We start from the raw sequence: 18,317 nt of genomic DNA, 5'->3' as shown, positions 1-18,317 counted from the left end.
AAACAATTTTTACTTTTGCTTTTATTATAAATATATGCATAATACATAATATCACCCTTCAAAGCACCTTGCTGTATTTATATAGATTATGATATTTTGGTTGATGTTAAGTTACTAGGTATAAACACTTTATTTCCAAGACTATGACACTGGGAGTTAGAGTACAGTAATCCAATTCGGATGACATGATTTTACTATTCCTTAGAATTAAGCAAAGAAATCTGTTTGTACTATATTTACGGTATGAAAAAATAGCGTTTTCATTTCAAATAAGTGTTTACCTATATATCAATTTCTATGTTCATCTGGGTAAAATTTATACAATATCATAAACTTCTAGTTCAGTGTTTTTTTAAAAAATATTTTGTAGCACTATTTACAGTGCCTTTGGAAGTATTTTATAATGATTTAGGAAGTATATCAGAATGTACAGTATGATTTAAATGGGTGATACAAATAGGGAGTCAATTGGATGCAAACTTTCATCCAGAACTCATTAGAACACTACATAATAAAGCTGACATGTCCATCCATGTCCAAGTGAGGCTTTCTTAAGAGAAAGTTCTGTATTCAGCATAGAGTTTGGTTAGCTACCCAAAATATTTATGTATGTTTCTATTACATTTATGATATAATTACCAAAAATCTTTATATCATATATAAACACAAACTTCCACAGAAAGGAAAAAAAAAAAACAATGGTGGATTTTAATGATTTGATGATTGCTAAGCAACTATGAGGAGAAAGTGGCTTTGAAGAAAGTAATCTTGTGTTAAATGTACATAATCAAAATATCATTTTGCTCATTAATACCTAATATTCTTAGTCCACAGCTTTCATGAATAATAGTTTACATGATTAGCTATTTCCCAATCCATATGCATCATATTTACTATTAGAATTCATGGTTTGGGGGGAAAAACATTAAATTAACCAGCACTTTTATAGCCTACCATGAGAAAGCCAACCAATTTTAATTTAAAATAGAAGTTATGAAATAGATCCACTGCATGTCAAAATACAGTGGATTTTCAATCACACTAACACTACTACCTCAAAATATATATTACAATGTGTGCTTAGGTCTGTGTGTGTATGTAAATAAATATATATTTGTAAATGCACACATATACATAAATATATATGTATGTAACAACCTTATAAAAACCTAAGAAAACAATGAAATTTTGTTTGTATATTATTTGTAAAGAAAAATTAGAACCAGTTATTTCCTGATTTTCTTGATCAAATTCTTCATTTTAAAAATAAATAATCTTCATATAGTGTGAAAATACGATATACACCAATACTGACTCATCTAGCAGTAACTGCACAAACTGGTATTCAAACTGAATATTCATGGAAATTACTTTCTTTATGGGTCATAAATAGAAGGCCAATTCACAAAATATTATAAATGATTTCTAAATTTAATGAGAAAAATGGGTCTGCATTACCAGGGTAGAATCTATTTATTCAATTTTAAATATTCCTACTCCTTTGTTTCAATTTAAATATCTTTACAGAATTCAGGTAACTTCTTATGGCCTGTTTTTATTTTTATATCCCTGAAATCATTAGATACAGCCAAGGACATCTAATTAGTTTCTTTCTTTTTTATTGCTCAAGTGAGTAGCTCAAAGTCTTTTTAATGAATTTGATCAATAAAGTAATTGAAAATCTCCTGGCCAGAAGGAATTTTCAGTTTCAAAGATGTTATGCGTGAGAGATGACCACAGGTTTCCATGACACTGAGGTCAAAGGTTAAATGAACATTTAGGGTTTCCAGTGATCTGTGAACAACTCCACGGTTTTCTCTAACTATGCATTATAAATCCTCAATAAACCATTCATATAAGATCATGGTGTGACATTTATTGTCAATATAATATATAAATACATTTCTTCTTTCCTGTCCCTTTAGGTTCTATTGGCTCTACTCAGAATTCTCATTACAATTTTCTCATTCTCTGAGATACAGAGCAAAAGAAAAGAAGAAATGAACAGTGCCAATGAATTAATGAGAAGGTCTTCTAAAAGGATATTTTGAAATTCAAGTATATTGAAGCATCTTCATTCAATCTATAATCAGTAAAATTATCACTCAACAGAACATTTCATCACCATTAGCAATCTCATCTTATATGAACACTTGAGTTAAAAATACTTCCCAGAAAGGAGTTTAAGTGCAAAAATGTAGCAACAGAAACATCTCTATGGATGTTTTGCTTGTTTCTCTGAACACAACATACGTTTTTATTCTACACTGGAATTTCAATTGACTCTAAATTGCCCCGGGTCACACCCTCCAAAAAATGTTCCAAATGAAAATGATAGCTCATGTACCATTAAATTGTTAACCAATCTGAAAAATTCAAAACTATGAATAGAAGCAAAGTCATCAGCCAATGTGGCAAGTTAATATTAAGAAACAGTTATCTATAATAATAGTGTCTGTGTGTGTGTGTATGTGTTTATGTCTTGAAGTTAGAGTTTTTTTACTGTCAAAATCAATAACTCTATAACCTTCATTCGATGTTTTTGCAAAAGGATCTTCACTTTGTGATTGCTTACTTAAGTAAAAATCAATGTAGGAATTAATATTCAAGCCAGTTGTAACAAAATGTTCACAGTCATTTCAGTCATCAGGTTTAAACTTGTTTATCACTCTTTTACTTTGAACCTCAGAAACAAAGCTAGAATAACTACTGTTCCATGAGATTATGTCATCAACCAACACCAGGCAAATAAAAGGCTTCCTTTTCATTGCATCGGACATGATTTGGAATATCTGTCCTATCAATCGGCTCTTCTAATTCATCAATTTTGCTTTCTAAAATATGGTTTGCCTTTTACATAACAATTTCTTTAGAAATGTTTTAGAGTCTGTCCTTTGTAAAATAATATAAGCAGCGAGATTAACGTGGAGGTCTTCAGGATTATGTTTGGAATATCTTTTATATATATCATATATATATCATTATATACATATCATATATATCGTATATATGACATATATCACATATATATCATATTATATGATATATATCACATATACAGTATATTTGATATATATATCATATATATATATTAAACAACTTAGGCTATGGCCAGAATATCTTGTTTTCCCAGTATATGTACCTGGATATTTTTGTTAATGGTAGAAAATATATGGACTTTAAAAGGATGAATAATTATCTTTTATTTCTTTTAAAAAATACATAGGTATTAAGGATCAAAACTCTTGCCCATACAAAGGAAGAATGTCTTAGCATTGTTACTCTTGAACCTGACTTCTTTCAGTTTCATGACAGGTCTCTGCAACATCAGCAGGTACAGCTATTAATGACTGAATGTTCCCTCGGCCAATGTTTGTCTGTTCCATTCATTCCTATTCCTAACATGGTGCTGAATCAGGCAATATCATGGACAGATATTTAAAAAAATATTTCCTTTCTGTTAATTTTAAATTACCACATAATATACATGTAAGTTTGATTTATAAAAGTGCATCAAATTTCATGAGCAGAGAAGGAAGAAAATCAAAGAGGTCACAAACCAAAATTCTTGAATCTCAGAAGTCAGCATCAAGGGAAAATAAAAACCTCACAAACCTCAGAATATAGGAGAACAAGAGAGAATTTTTGTTTTAGTCATCACAGAACAAGGCTTAAATTCATACTCAGGGTCAGGAAGTATCTAAAACTGCCTACCTATCAATTGTGACAAATAAGCAATCAGGGGAGAAAAAACAGATTATGAAAATCGCTATATTTTTTTCAACTATCACTATAAATGTAGCCGTTTCAGTTAAGATTTATAGTACATATGTACAAATAAAAAATAACAATTTTAGGATCCATCAGTAGTTTGGAAGGTATTTAATTAATTTACCTTAGTGAATGAATAATTAAAAAGTCATAGGATATCATAATGTGATTAGCTAATTGAAAATTCATCTGTTTCCATTGATAATATTAAACATGATATCTCTTCCTCTTTCATGAAATAAAATTATTAATGTCCATCAGAAGCAATCATGTCAGCATAAGACTAAAAACATATACAGATGACATTATACACACGAAGTATGATGTCATTTATTTAAAATAAGGCATCATTCTATTTTTAAGAATAAAATAGATAATCTTTGATATTCTTCTTTGGGAAAGCAAATGGTATTAAATCAAGGAGAACTAGAAACTGTTAAAAATGTTATTTTACCTAGAGTTAAACTTAGAAGATAAGCATTCATTTACATAGTTAGCAACCCAAAAATTTCACTTGGTTAAAATGGATCTTGAAATAAAAAGTACTATTTTCCTAAGACAAATCAAACAACAATATCGCACCATCAGTAACTTCCAGTTGAGCTTTTGCTAAAATGCTTCCAGCCACAGTTAGGGCCTGGCAGATATAATAACCCGCGTCCGATCGCTGAATGTTGGTTATTGTGAGGTCTCCAGTTGGCGAAACAGAGCATCTACTGTTGGGTTGCTGGGGTTGGTTTGGGAAAAGCAAGTTCTGTGGAAGAAACACAATCTCATCAATATCTTTTCCCATTCAGGAGGACAATTACATTAACAATGGCTATTATGATTACTGGAATATTGTTGGGAAAAGAAAATAAAGTTATTATAAAAATATGGTGTTGAAATGACTAAATGCCACATAGTGTTTCACTGGGAACTTTTTCCAAATCATGCAAAAATAATATGCTCTAAGAAGTCAACATGCTCTATTTTGAAGGAATAATCCTTTAAAATACCTGGATCTTTATCTTAACCATTTACTCTCTCCCTGACTTACTGCTAGTTACTCAATATCTTTGAAACATGATTTACTCATCTGTAAACTGGGCATAATAATGACTCTCATCAGACATTGTGATAATGTGGAATGTAACTTAACTATGCATGTGAATTATGAACTGCATATTACTAAGGAATGCAAAATCGATTTCCACTTATCATTTTGAAGACTTAATGTAATTATCTGAATTTCTCATAAAGGTATTCAAAAGGGTGTGGCCGAGACTGATAGAGAGAGACAGCCAAATCTTCTCCTGCTATAAGATTTCTGCAGATTGTAACAGGTTTTGTTTAAATATTTATTTTGAGAGAGGGGGTGGGGTAAAGAAAAAGGGAGGAAGAGAATCCCAAGCAGGCTCTGCACTCTTAGCACAGAGCATGATGTGGGGCTCGATCCCACCAAATGTGAGATCATGACCTAAGCCAAAATCAAGAGTCGGACGCTTAACTGACTGAGCCACCCAGGTGCCCCAAGTAACAGCTTTGAAAGGAGGTAGGTTTAAACAATACCATATATGCAAGATTAAGCAAGTCATTGAAAATAAAAAGGAGATGCATAATGCTTCTGAAGTGTGCATGTGCCCTTAAAGAATTTCATAATATGGACATTTTATGAAAAATTACTTTATTATACATCTCACCTTAAACACAAGCAGCTTAATCATAAAACTTTGAAAGTCCCTATATGAGAACAGTAATGTTAACTTGGATGACCCATGTTGCTTTACTGTTGTTCAATTAGGTAAAACATTTGGGTATAACAAATCATATTGAGATATGTTTCCAGGTTGGATTATAAATAAGAACATATCAATTTTTATGTTGTATTTACTTACAAAAAAGCACATTATAACCCTCTGGGATCTGTTTCTCGACATAGTAATTAATTTTCCAGGTTTGTAATTAAACAGTTTCAATACGTTACAATCAGGAGGTAATAACATTCAATTAAAGGCCTAAGACACATTTTCACCTTAAAATGTTTTTACCCTTGAAGTAATACCAATGGAAGAGGATAAAATAGGGTATTAACACTTTTCAATTACGCTAAATGACTTTAATCCTACGAATGATGTCCTACTTTAATTAGAAGCTCTTCTCTTTATTGCAACATGATGGATGTCCACTTTATTAGATTTGAGTGTGACACTATAAGCCCACTTTACATAAACATTACCATGTTATTAAGCCCTTTCTAAAAGAACTGATGTTTGCAAGCATGTCAGGAATATAATTTCAAAATGCTATTGCCCTCCTATAAAACTTGTATTACTATATAAGGCTCGACATTTTCATGCATATGAAACAATTTGAGAACAAGCTAATTCTCTTGTGGAATCCAAATATATTACTGAAATAAACCACCTAAAAAAGAAGGGTCTAAATTTTAAAGCTACTTGCAAATGATACAATAACTCAAAGTATGCACTTTCCTGCAATTAGCCATTAGAATACTAATTTACATAGTACTAATACATCAGATAGGCTTAATTCTCTCTGGGATCTCTTCCTCTACAACGTAATATCAGTCCACCTTCTAAATGATTCGTTGACATGGAAAACGGCATATGATTGAGGTTAACCCATCATCTTTATTCGCTGCTTGTGTGACATAGGCACAAGAAAATGGATTGCAAGCAAAACCCAGGAATTCTAAAGAACTCCTCTTGCCCTGAAGTGGCTGGGCATCCTATTAGTGCTAATAGGCATTATCAGCACATATTGAGGAATATGGACCATTAAGTCCAGGCTCTTAACTCTCTCTACTGATGGAGAGTCATAGATCACTGTAAAAATTGGATACTGGAGACAGTAAGACTAATTTATTTTTCCTAATATTCCAATTCATAATTTGAAACTTTACAATTTGCTCAAGCAATTCACTTTTATTCTCATTTACAGTCTCTCTCTCTCTTTCTCTCTCTGATGCAAGGGAGATAGATGAAGATAAGAAAACCAAACCTACAAACATAGTCAAATCAAATTATCTAACTGGAATTTTTTTCCAGAGATTAATGTCTCTGGGATTACATGCCACTTTGTCAAATAACAGAAAAAGAAGTACCTTAATGCTATTTGATTACTTTAAAAAACATTAAAGCAGAATGTAGCATATTTAAACATCATGTTTATTGGGCCACAGGACCAAAACATGTTCTGTTTTGACCAAACATTATGATGCAATATCTTGTATCAACCTAGAGCTATTTTAGGGCATGATATTTACACATGATATAGCTGTATCTATATAATAACAACATATATAATAATGGGATTTGACTCAATACATGCATTTAAAGTGTAAATTTGCAACAATCAAGTTTCTCTACATCATTATATTTATAAAATTGATAAATAAATAACATTCATATCACTGTGTTTGCTATCAGTGGCTTAAAGGAGTAACTTTTATGGACCCCATAGCCCCCAGGGTGGGTGAAGGGAGGGAGCTACAGGAAAGAGAAAGGATCTTGTAGAGCTACCACGGCTCTGTAGGGTTCACCCATCCTAGGTTTCTCGAACACTGTGTGAGTCTGGGGCTTGGTGAGGGGCAGTAGTGTCCGGGCAGTGGGGGAGTTCAGGTCCTGGCATCCCTGGCCTGAGCAGAAGTATGAACTTGCCACTTCAGCCAGGATACAGGGGAGGCACTTCACATTCTCCTCATTTCTAACATCTTGTCAGACCTTCATAATGTGCAAAGCAGTTTCACGTAGAAACCAACTTAATCATGTAATCCTCATAACTTATGCAAAGTAAAATGTATTATTCTCACACTTTAGATTAAGAAAAGAAGCTTCAGTGAGGTTAAATAGTGTTATAAAGATCGCACACTCATAAGGAGGGAAAATGGCTTTTGAATTCTTTCCTTTTTCAAGGTGTTTGTGTGTGCACGTGTGCACACACATGTGTTATAACTCTTTCATGTTGCTTTATACTCACTTTGGAGTTCAGGATTTTTTCATCAAAAAGCAAATTTTAAGTGAAGAATCAAGAACTTTTGTGAGTAGAAATCTATTCAGTCACTAAGTAGTTAAAAAAATGAATATTAAAGCCTGGAATAGTTCTTTTTTTTTAAGTCTATTTATTTATTTGGGGCGGGGGAGCAGAGAGAGAGGGAGAAAGAGAATTCTAAGCAGGCTCTGTCAGTGAGAAACCTGACATGGGGCTTGAACTCATGAACTGTGAGATCATGAACTGAGCCCAAATCAAGGGACAGACCATCAACCGGCCGAGCTACCCAGGCACCTCAGCCCTGGAACATTCTGATGTGGGATAAAGCAATGGACAGCACTTCATCTCATCTTTCTATCACTACCTTTACATCCCATAAATCATAAGAGAAGTGAATCAAACAAGGAGCTTGAGGAAAGGGAGAAAAACAGTTTGTCTATCTTATACTGAGTTGCTAAAACTGCTAACTTTGGGTAGTACAGGAATGTATAGGAATCCATGACATTTAAAGATGATGATGAAGCCAAACATCCCGATGCTTCTCTACTCAGATAATCATACATAAATTCTGACCAACAGGTTTTTTTTTTTTTAACATAGCCTAAAAATCTACCATCTTTGGCAAGGTTTTTAGATTTCCTCAGACTCTTAATCATGGTTTTCATCATTCCCCAGGAAATTCTTCCAGAATTTGGACTAACAATAACAGGGGCTGAAATCTCTTTCTGAGAACTGTATGCCTCCTTGAAGATGATTCTGGAAAGTCTACAACAAAAATATCTCTGGGTCCTTTAGGAACTCACTGATAAGTCCTTAGGCAAAGAACAGTTTCTAGTGTAAGCTAGAAATGCCATTCATTGCCTGAGAACCTAGAGGCCAAGTGCTTGTCCAAGTTTGGACCAAGTTGTAAGTGAAAAAAAAAAATAGTGTATTAAATAGACTTTGAGCAGAGAGTCTGAAAGGCCATGCCACCCAGAGATAGCCATGAGTGGACAAACCAGGGCACGGCAAAGAGCAGACAAGTGTTGGCTCCTTCTGGTATATAATGTGTTATATACCCCACTACGAAGGAACCCAGAAGAGATGATGGAAATAAATACTTCTCCCACTCTTAAATGGAAGTATCCTTAAGTTACCGGTAAAGAAAAGGTATTTATACTATCTGTCCATGAAAGGGGATTGAAACTGGTTTCGAGGTGGACTGATAAAGGAAATACTGTTTGGCCGTTTTACATGTGCCTGGGATAGTCTAAGCACTTTTTATATACAAACTCATTTAATAATCCCAATTCCACTCACTGCAAAGAAGTAAAATTATTTTTCTGTTCAGAGATTTTAAGTAGCTACAGATTAGACTTTTTCAGATAATTTAGAACACAGAGTTGTACCTATTCTTTTTAAGAGACAAAATTTTGGACAACTCACACTAGACAATAAAGAACATTATATTTGAACATGTTCTCTCCTTAGAAGTAAAATAAATACATCATTGATAGCAAGAAAAGCCAGACAAAGTGAGAAGCACCAGAGATAGGAGGGGTTCAGAAGAGCAGTCAAAGTTCACACTCACCTGGCTGCCTTCTTTTTGCCAAAAAACAGCTGGCTGGGGGTTTCCTTTAGTTTCACAGGGAAATGTCACTGTTCGACCTTGAGCAACAATCTGATCTCTTGGCCTAACCACAAACTGTGGAGGAGCTATAATTTAAAAGGAAAGAAAGTATATAAATATCAACCATTGACAAAGAAAAAGATATCAGAGAAAATCTGGCACTACATGGATGGCTCAGTGCCAGACAGAAGCTACAGTTTTTAATTTTTTTTTTTTTTTATTTTGTGAAGCATTTTCCAAAACATGATGGGCAAAGGAGAAGAGCACCCTATAAAATATAAGGAAAAGAAAAGTAAATTTATCAGTATACATTTTCTAAATGTCGTATATTATTAACCCTGTAGCTCATATATTTGCATAGGAAAATAGATTTTTAATGATGTTCTAATGTTTTTAAGGAAAAACATGGTTTCCCAATTTGGTTTTGTGTTTTGCATAGATAAAGGTAAAAAAAAAATCACTTCGTTATACAAGTATGTCTTCTGAAATTAGTCTATTCACAAATATTGGCCATTCCTATATTATTTGTAAGACGTTATTCTATGTGCAGAGATACCAGAAAGCTTAAAATATAATTCCTATCCTCAAAGTGTTTATAATCTAGAATTGAAGAGTTAATGTGTTGAAGACATCAAAGGATTGAAGAGCTGGGGATTAAATACAAATATAACTAATGATATAATGTCATGTATGAAAGTAGTTGCTTCTACTTAATTCATTTCATTTAGATAAATAAGCATTAGTCAGACAATTACTATGTTACCCTACAGGACACTAAAGATACAGAGATAAAAAGTATCTATCTTGCAGCTTTCAAGGAACTCACAACCTAAGGGGAAACACAAAACATGATGACAACAGCAAAAGGAAGGTAAAACAATGATCTAAAACCATGCTAAGTTCAATGACTAATGTGCTTTCACAGCACAGCACAGAGGTATCCCATTCTGTTATGGCAACTACGAAAGGGTTTTTGCAGAAAGTGCACATCATGGGGGCATTAAGGAAAGAGCAGCATTTAGGTAAGTGGTGAAATGAACGCATTCCAAGCAAGGAGTTTACTGAGCAAACTGCAAGAAGCAAGAACACATCTCGTGTACACTGTGTAATCTGGCAGAAATGAAGGGTCCAGGTTTTGTAAACATCATTGGCTTAAAAAGATGGATTTGGATGCAGCCTAAGAAAGTCTTTGAGTAGCCCAAGTGGGGATTTTCTTCAGGCTCTTTCTACGCTAAGGAGTGCTTGATGCAAAGCAAAATCGTTGGAAATTTTAACCCTCTCAGGAATAAGATATGGATTGTGAGGGAGGCACATCAGTCAACAAAGTAGGAAATCTGGTTGAAAGATGAGGGAAATGACATAGGCAGAGATAATGAGACCTACACATGAGTAGCTCCATTAGAAAAGAGAATAAAATGATGGGGGTAAAAATCCTAAGGAAGTTCAGGTTTAGGTTGGGAGTTAACTGTAAAAAGAAAGAAGAAAGTGAAAGACAGGAGACAGTCTAACTGGAAGTTTTCACAATGACATCTTCTACATATCAAAGCCCACTCCTGTTGAAGAAAAAACAGCGTATTTATTCCATGACTTTTCTCATCATCTGTTTACACTTTAAATCATTGCTGATGCTGAAAAAACTTAAGACAAAGAAAAAAAACTTGAAAATCAACGTTAATTTTTAAAACCTGCTCTACATGGCAACCATCCTAAAATGTGAACTCTAAAAACAATTAGAACAAAAAAATGACATTCAATAAAGGTCTTTACCCAAAGTTCTTTCAGCCCTTCAGGAGTACACAAGAGCAGGTCCAACAGAGTAAATGTAGGGTAGCCTCACACATATAACAAATTACTCATTCTTACAAGAATGCTAGTATAGAAACAGCAGCCCCATTTTTTTTTTAATTCACTGAGATTTGTAGTGACTTATTTTTTGGTGTTCTATTAGACTGCCTCCCAACTCGACACATTCAACACATACCCCAGGGAGAGCGGGAATAAATCTACCAAGTGAAATTTTCTTCTATAACTATAGATAACAGAAGACTCAGTCTAACGGGATGGAGAACCCAGATTTATGGATCTATTTGAAGAGAATGTGGTTTATGTTGCCTTGCATTTTCAGGAGATTACTTGCCTCTTACAATCTTCTTGTTATTTCTACACAATTTCACTGAATCAGCAGATACATTGATTTTTGTTCCATGTTTTCTAATAGGAATGATAGATTAAATCAATGTTACAAAATTACTTCAGGGACAACTCTTAAAACATTGCAATGTCCATTTTTCAGGGAAGAGGTGAAACTACCAGATTATTTACACCAAACAAGACTTAAGATTGGTCTCTATCGTCTGTAATATCCAAGAAAGTAATGTGTTTTAAGTAAAATTTAATGATCAAATATAGTTCCCACTTCTTAGTAATCCTATGAAAGACAAGTTTAGTGCCAATATGGACACTAAGCCAGAAGTATTGAGTATCTTAGCTTGTATCTCATTAAATAAAAAGTAGATTTAGTAAAAATCATTTAACAGTATGATAGAAGTCACATATTCAGCTCATTTGTTCATTTGTATTGCTTTGGCTCTCATAACTAGTTAGTAAAATCTTACAGCTCCATATGTGCTATGAAGCCCTTTCCTTACATAATTAATTTTTAAAATGAAATAACCGAGAATACACGATTGAAATCATCAAATGAAACACCAAATTACAAAATGAAAATATATTTTATAGTTTTCAGCATATTATGCCTACTCTGTATCTATCCATCTATTTCAGTAAAATTAACATCTATACTTTAATTATAACGACAGATTTCCTTAAATTTTTAAGCTTTTAAGAACTTGTTAGTAGATGAGTGATTTTGCAAAATGCTTTTGGAGTCTAGATCTTATAATTTTAACCAGCTGCTAAAAGACACCCCCCAAAAGGACTGGCAAATGACCACATCAATCTCTCTGCATTCCTGAAAAGATAGGATTCATTCATTTATTTATTCAAAATGCATTGATTAACTACAAATTATGAGACATTCTGTTTGGTACAGAGGACGGAAAGCCAAATAAAAAATCAGCAGAAACTCCCAAGTAAATAAGTAAATAAACACAAATACAGAAGAGTATGATTTGTATAATAATACAAATAGCAGTGGGCATTGGGTGAGAAAGCTTGGAAAAGCAGCAAACAGACCAGGTGATGAACATGGAAGAGGAAGATGCCGGAAAGGGCTATGGTTGAGTTGTGTTTTGAAGCACAAGTAAGAGTTCACTGGATGAAGAGAAGCAGGTCACTTGGAACAGACAGAAGCAGACATAAGGCAGAGACACGAGGGGCTGGATGTGTTAGTGGAGGGTAAATGACCTTAAGAATAAAAAAAATGAAGATTCAAAAGTGTTAGAGGGACAGATAATTTGTGCTAAAATAGCTTAAATTTTGCCCTGAAAGCTATGGATACCTGTTCAAAAATGTTGATGCAAGAAAGATGTAATAAAATTTGTGTTTTAGATAGAATGTTCTTTGTAAAAGAGAAAGGACAGATGTGAGGCTGGAAAATCTTAGCAAGCCAGGCAGAAAATCCAGTAGAGGACCGTTAGTCATGGTAGCAACTAAAGAGAACATTTCATCAGAACTCTTAAAGGACAAAGAAATTCTGCAATATTACAATGTAATATTTGCTAATAATGATAGAACCTAAGAAGGCAGGGAATCCATTTTTTTTAGTTTTTACCCAATACTGAACTTTTTGAAAGACCTCTAACAAAATACTCTCAGCATTTGTGTTGTTCATGCTGTGAAGTACTCTTTCACATGATGTTTATTTATATTGTATTTTTATTCCAAATTATTATAAATATACTCCACTTCTAATGTACCAAATAGTTTCTTATCACCAGAACTTAAGCCACACTGGAATGGGACTCACCTTTATCATTTCTAAAATTAAACAAACAAAAATAAACATATCAAAGCCAAGCAAAAAAATTCAAAAGTATTTAAGTCTCTGAAAATGTACATCCTTTCCTATTGTCACTTTCATTTGGACCACCAAACAAATTGCATCAATCACTTTTACTTCTGTGGACTCTGTCTGCTCAAGATCTATATTGCAATCTTCTGTGAAGGGATATCAGCTGAAGGAATTTATTTTTGAGGTTTTAAAATGAAAAACTGCATCAATAATTCTTCTGCTAACATTTCACATTTTCAGTATTTCTGCCAGGTGGCAGTGAAAATGGTTTGAAAAGGCAGTGCTTGGCTGAAGGTACCAATGGGAGGGAGTAGACAGAGAGGTGGCATTTTATCAATACGGCACGGTAGCAAAAAGTGTGCTATATATAAAATGGATTTTCTATGATGCTCTCATTATACATAAAAAAAAAACATGATTGGGTCCTCAGGATGACAATTCAAAACACACATTTAAACCCAATGTGAATTAAAGAGGTTGAGTTATAAACTCCAGAAGAATATGCTACTTACAGAAATGGCAATTCTCTTACATATTTCTAAGACAGAAGACTATAAAGTACATATTTATATCCTCTCTAAAATCCAAAAGCAGTAGACAAATCTTTTGTGGCTGCGATGTAATAACAGAGTTGCTTAATCTGTTAAATGATTATACCTTATTGTTACAGCTGTAACAAGAAGTGAGATGAAGAAAACAGTGGTACAATTCAGTGTTCAATTGATACTCACAAGTTAAAAACAATAGCTTTAGAGGAAGAACGTGTTGTGCGCTTTCCAGAGAAGTATACCCACATATAAAAAGGTCAATTAAGATTAGAGGTCTGGTATTGTTCACTTGAAACTGCATTTTTGAGAATTTAAATACAATGCACAGTAAATTAGATTTGATTTCTGCTAAATTATGCTTTGATACTGCATTCAGCCCAAGCTGGCTTCAATCAAAGTCACGCTACAGCTCTGTTATGCTAATGCCCCGCTGGTGGAAGTGAGTGGGTGTTATGGAAATCAGATGGCTGAACATGAGTAGGAAGCATAGGCCATGCATGAGGTGGGCTTGGGGATGAGGGGATGAGGGAACCAAAGGTTAATCACATCATGTTCCGAGTTGTTTTTACAGGAAAATATGACTTTCTATGGCAGGCATGAACATGGAGATAGTCATGCAGCCGTTGCATACATTAATATGTGACAGGATAGTTACAGGCACACTCAGCAGATCTTTCTTTGGGTGTAATTTTTGCTTGACTGAATAAGTTTCTTATTCTGTAACAATAAACATTTTGAAATATGTATCTTAAAGAAGTAGAACATGTTTTTTGGCTATTTAATATTTTTTTGCTTGTTAAATTCTAAAATATTCTATAAGCATGTTTGAAAAACACACTCATTTGTCATATGCTTGTGTTAAATATTTGTTGAGTCATAAATTGCTGAATACAACAATAATTAACATTAATTGAGTGCTTATTAAATGTCAGGGAGTATGCCAAACCATTTGCAGGCCTTGTCTCACTTAATATTCAAAGAACCCTATGTCTTAACTACTACCATGATGATATGAAGATCACAAACTAGATCCTATAAAGGGAACACAGGGTTTACAAGATTAAAGCACTAGATTGGAGAACAGGTTTGACTTATGGTGCATTTAACACCATTGTTGGAACTCTTAAACACTGAGCCTTTAGATTAATTTATCTGACTTCAAACCACAATCTGGCTAAAATTTGTCATCTCTAGTACCAAACAGAAAGGTAAGAATTATACGCTATGGTTTCCAATATGGCATAATGATGTTAAAATCATAACATGTTTTTCCTAAATATTTGCTTTGTTAAAGTAGCAGAAAACCTATGATCTTACTCTTTCTGTACTACTTAAAAGTACAACCTTTCTGAAGTATACTTATTTCACGTCATTCTTTATTCAAAAACATACAGTGTTTTTTTTCTAGAGCTTTCCCTTGCAATGCTTGCAAATTATTCTCCTCAGTGCAGCATTCTGGCTTCCATTAACTGGCCCAAAATTTTACCATCCTGACTCTCATCCCAAACCGACTCCAGTATTTCAGCAGAACAGCCTCCTTTCAATCACTCCCACATGTATTTTCTTGTTCTTGTTGTTCACCCATCTTGTTATCTATTATCCTTTGATCCATTTTGTTAACAATGATTAACCTGAACACACTCTACGTTGTACTTTTCTTGTGTTCTTTCCACTTTAAAGTACCTGCTCTTGCTTGCATGGCTTTTTTTCCTCTATTTTTCCCCCTGCCTAGGTGTCTTCCTGGAATAGGGGAGGGGTATCATTTTGTGTTGAAATGGTATCTTTATTTGGCCTGGAAAAGCCTCAAATAGGGAACACTAAATGAGTGTCTTGAAAAAGAAAGAAAAAAGAAAGAGAGTTCTTGATCTCAAGCAAATACTCAATATTTTTTTCCATCTTATCATACCAGAAGGATATGACACACTCCCACCAGCGACAGTGACTCACTATTGTAGTAATTTGGGTGGAGGCATGCCAAAGAAAATACGTTGTTTGAAGAAAATCTCCCAACTGATTCTGATATGCCCCTCTGTAGAGAAGGCCCCCCATTGCACATTGGAAATTTATGACACAAAAACTATCAATGAGTAGCCACCATGTGAGAGTGATAAAAGCAATGCAGAAAAGCAGAGGAGTTGTGTAACAACCAATTCTAGATGTTGTTGCAAAATATTAGTTAATAGGCTTACCTCCCCAACAATAAAGAGTGAAAAGTCATTTCATTAAAATGCAATATGGAGCAGGAATAAGAGATGAATATTTACTTAGTTTATCACCAGAACAGACTGACTTCTAATTGATAAATGATTGTTTCTTCAACCTATTTAATTCTGTTTAATTTTTACTATTTAACACTTCATTTGACTTCAAAAGAATTTCTGTTAGTATTATTGGAAATGCATAATGTCAAAAAATATTTGATTTGAAGCTTATTAACACATAATTCATCTCAGAGGAAGCAATGCATTTATAATGGAAAACATAATTTAGGGATATTACATTTATAAAGTTTGTTTAATCACATTTTATCCATTTGTCATTATTCTCAAGGAATACAAGTGATCAACTTGCTAAATTACCTACCTTTCCAGTTAATCTCTTTCTTGCTGAATCCGTGGCAATAACTCTTCTAGAAGAGTGCTATATCTTCTTTCTTAGTATCTTACTTCTGGCTAATGTTAAAAATTCTTATCCCATGCTAAAATGCCAGTATCTATACCTTTTATTTTCACAACAATCTAATAATTGTCTATCCATATATGTGCATTTCAAAAATCTAATATCTATCAATCATCTATTGATCATCTACATATATAGATATACTTCTTTACTGTCTAAATGAAAAGGTAAAAGTACTAAATGGCATGCTGCTTTCAGAAACATGAAAAGAAAAGTAAATGTCCATACGCAATAGAATGACTACAGGAAATCACAATTCTTATGTTCTTCACCTATTCAGACTTTGCATTCTACTCTACCTATGAAAGGTCTCACATACACACATTGCATTCAATCCTGTATGAATAAAGACATGTAGCGATCATGAAGCTATTACTCTTTACATTTTTGAAGTGCTTTTATTAGTCTTTAATTTTTGAAATATTCTTTAATTTATTGATTATGGGAAGACTACTTTTTGAGGATTCAAAATAGCTGGAACTCTAAAAGTAACTCATGGCCATTCGAAATCTGATGATCAAATGAGGCCATTGAGTTAGTCAAATGAATTATACAGTGTGACTATAAAATCATGTAAGAGTCCTTCTATATATGTGTAGGAAGCAATTCCAAAGAGGGTTGAAAGTACCAACTTTTAGTAGTAAGTGTGACACCCACACAAAAGTATGCATGTTTGGTAATAGTGGTTAAAAATCATTTTTTGAAAAAATTATAGCCACATAATATACCTCTCCCTGAAAAGGAAAAATAATATCAAAATGAAATAATTCTATGATTATAGAGAGTGTCTAGAATGCCTTTGAAAAGAGTAAATTCATTTGGTTCAAAATATCTTGACATTTGGATTTTATGGGCAAGCACAGAAAAACAGTGTTATGATAAACAACTATATAAACATAGCTATTTTGGATTTGGTCCTAATTTTTTTTTAAGACATCACACCATTAGAAAACACCATGGTGATAAAATTATGCTAGAAATGAATTCAGATATTGGTTGGCACTTTCAACTCATAATACTATTCAATTATTTTAAACAAACATTTTTTGGTTTTATTTTGTGCTAGGAGCTGAAGGTTCTAAGATCTCTGTCCTCTGGAACTCACTGGTACCATGGAAACTCACATGGAAACAATCAAGTCTGATGCAACATGAGGAACATGAATGAGGGTTGTAATACAGGATGTCCTACCATTATGACAATAACTTGACTTAGTCGGTCTCCAACAATTGGGGAAAGCATGAAGACAGGAGGAGAGAGAGAAAGAATGAGGGAGAGAGAGAGACAGGTTGAATTGTTCCTTGGAAATAAAGTAGATAAGGAAGGGAAAGTGGGAAGTTGTGCTTCACAGAGGTAAAAAAGGCATGCATTATATTACAGATATGTTTCTCAGACTGCAACAATTATTACCCTGACCAACCTACATGACAACCTTTGACAAATCAGTCTGTTTGTTGAAGTGAAGGATTATGTTGCTAGAACCATGAATTTTTTCCATGTAAATAATTTTCATTGGTTTTAGCAAGTCCAATTTAATCCTCTAATGGTATTAAATATTTCTGCATTGCAATAAATGTAATAGTTAATTCCAAAAGTAATAATTTGGACAGGCTCAAAGATAATTTTAAACTTTATTATATTCCAGATTACCAAAATAGATTTCATTCTGATTTTAGGTTAAGTACAGGAAATCATGTAACTACAGTAAATAATTCTGAGATTCAACATGCAAATTTCATAGACC

The 18,317-nt window shown here is 33.5% G+C and overlaps 1 protein-coding gene across 21 annotated transcripts in view; it reads right to left on the bottom strand.

The window, feature by feature from the left end:
• Positions 1-18,317, bottom strand: part of ROBO2 (roundabout guidance receptor 2) — a 1,707,596-nt gene that overhangs the window by 102,711 nt on the left and 1,586,568 nt on the right. For all 21 annotated transcript variants that reach the window (XM_045501643.1, XM_045501648.1, XM_045501642.1 and 18 more), the window contains 2 exons: positions 9,335-9,459; positions 4,354-4,525 (listed from right to left, as the gene is read on the bottom strand). In XM_045501643.1, the coding sequence (XP_045357599.1) occupies positions 4,354-4,525; positions 9,335-9,459 (297 nt within the window). The remainder of the gene's footprint in view (positions 1-4,353; positions 4,526-9,334; positions 9,460-18,317) is intronic.

Source organism: Leopardus geoffroyi, chromosome C2 (genome assembly GCF_018350155.1).
Source record: "Leopardus geoffroyi isolate Oge1 chromosome C2, O.geoffroyi_Oge1_pat1.0, whole genome shotgun sequence".
NCBI classification, from domain to species: domain Eukaryota; kingdom Metazoa; phylum Chordata; class Mammalia; order Carnivora; family Felidae; genus Leopardus; species Leopardus geoffroyi.
The sequence above is the reverse complement of the archived record's forward strand: the minus strand, read 5'-3'. Positions and strand labels throughout refer to the sequence as shown.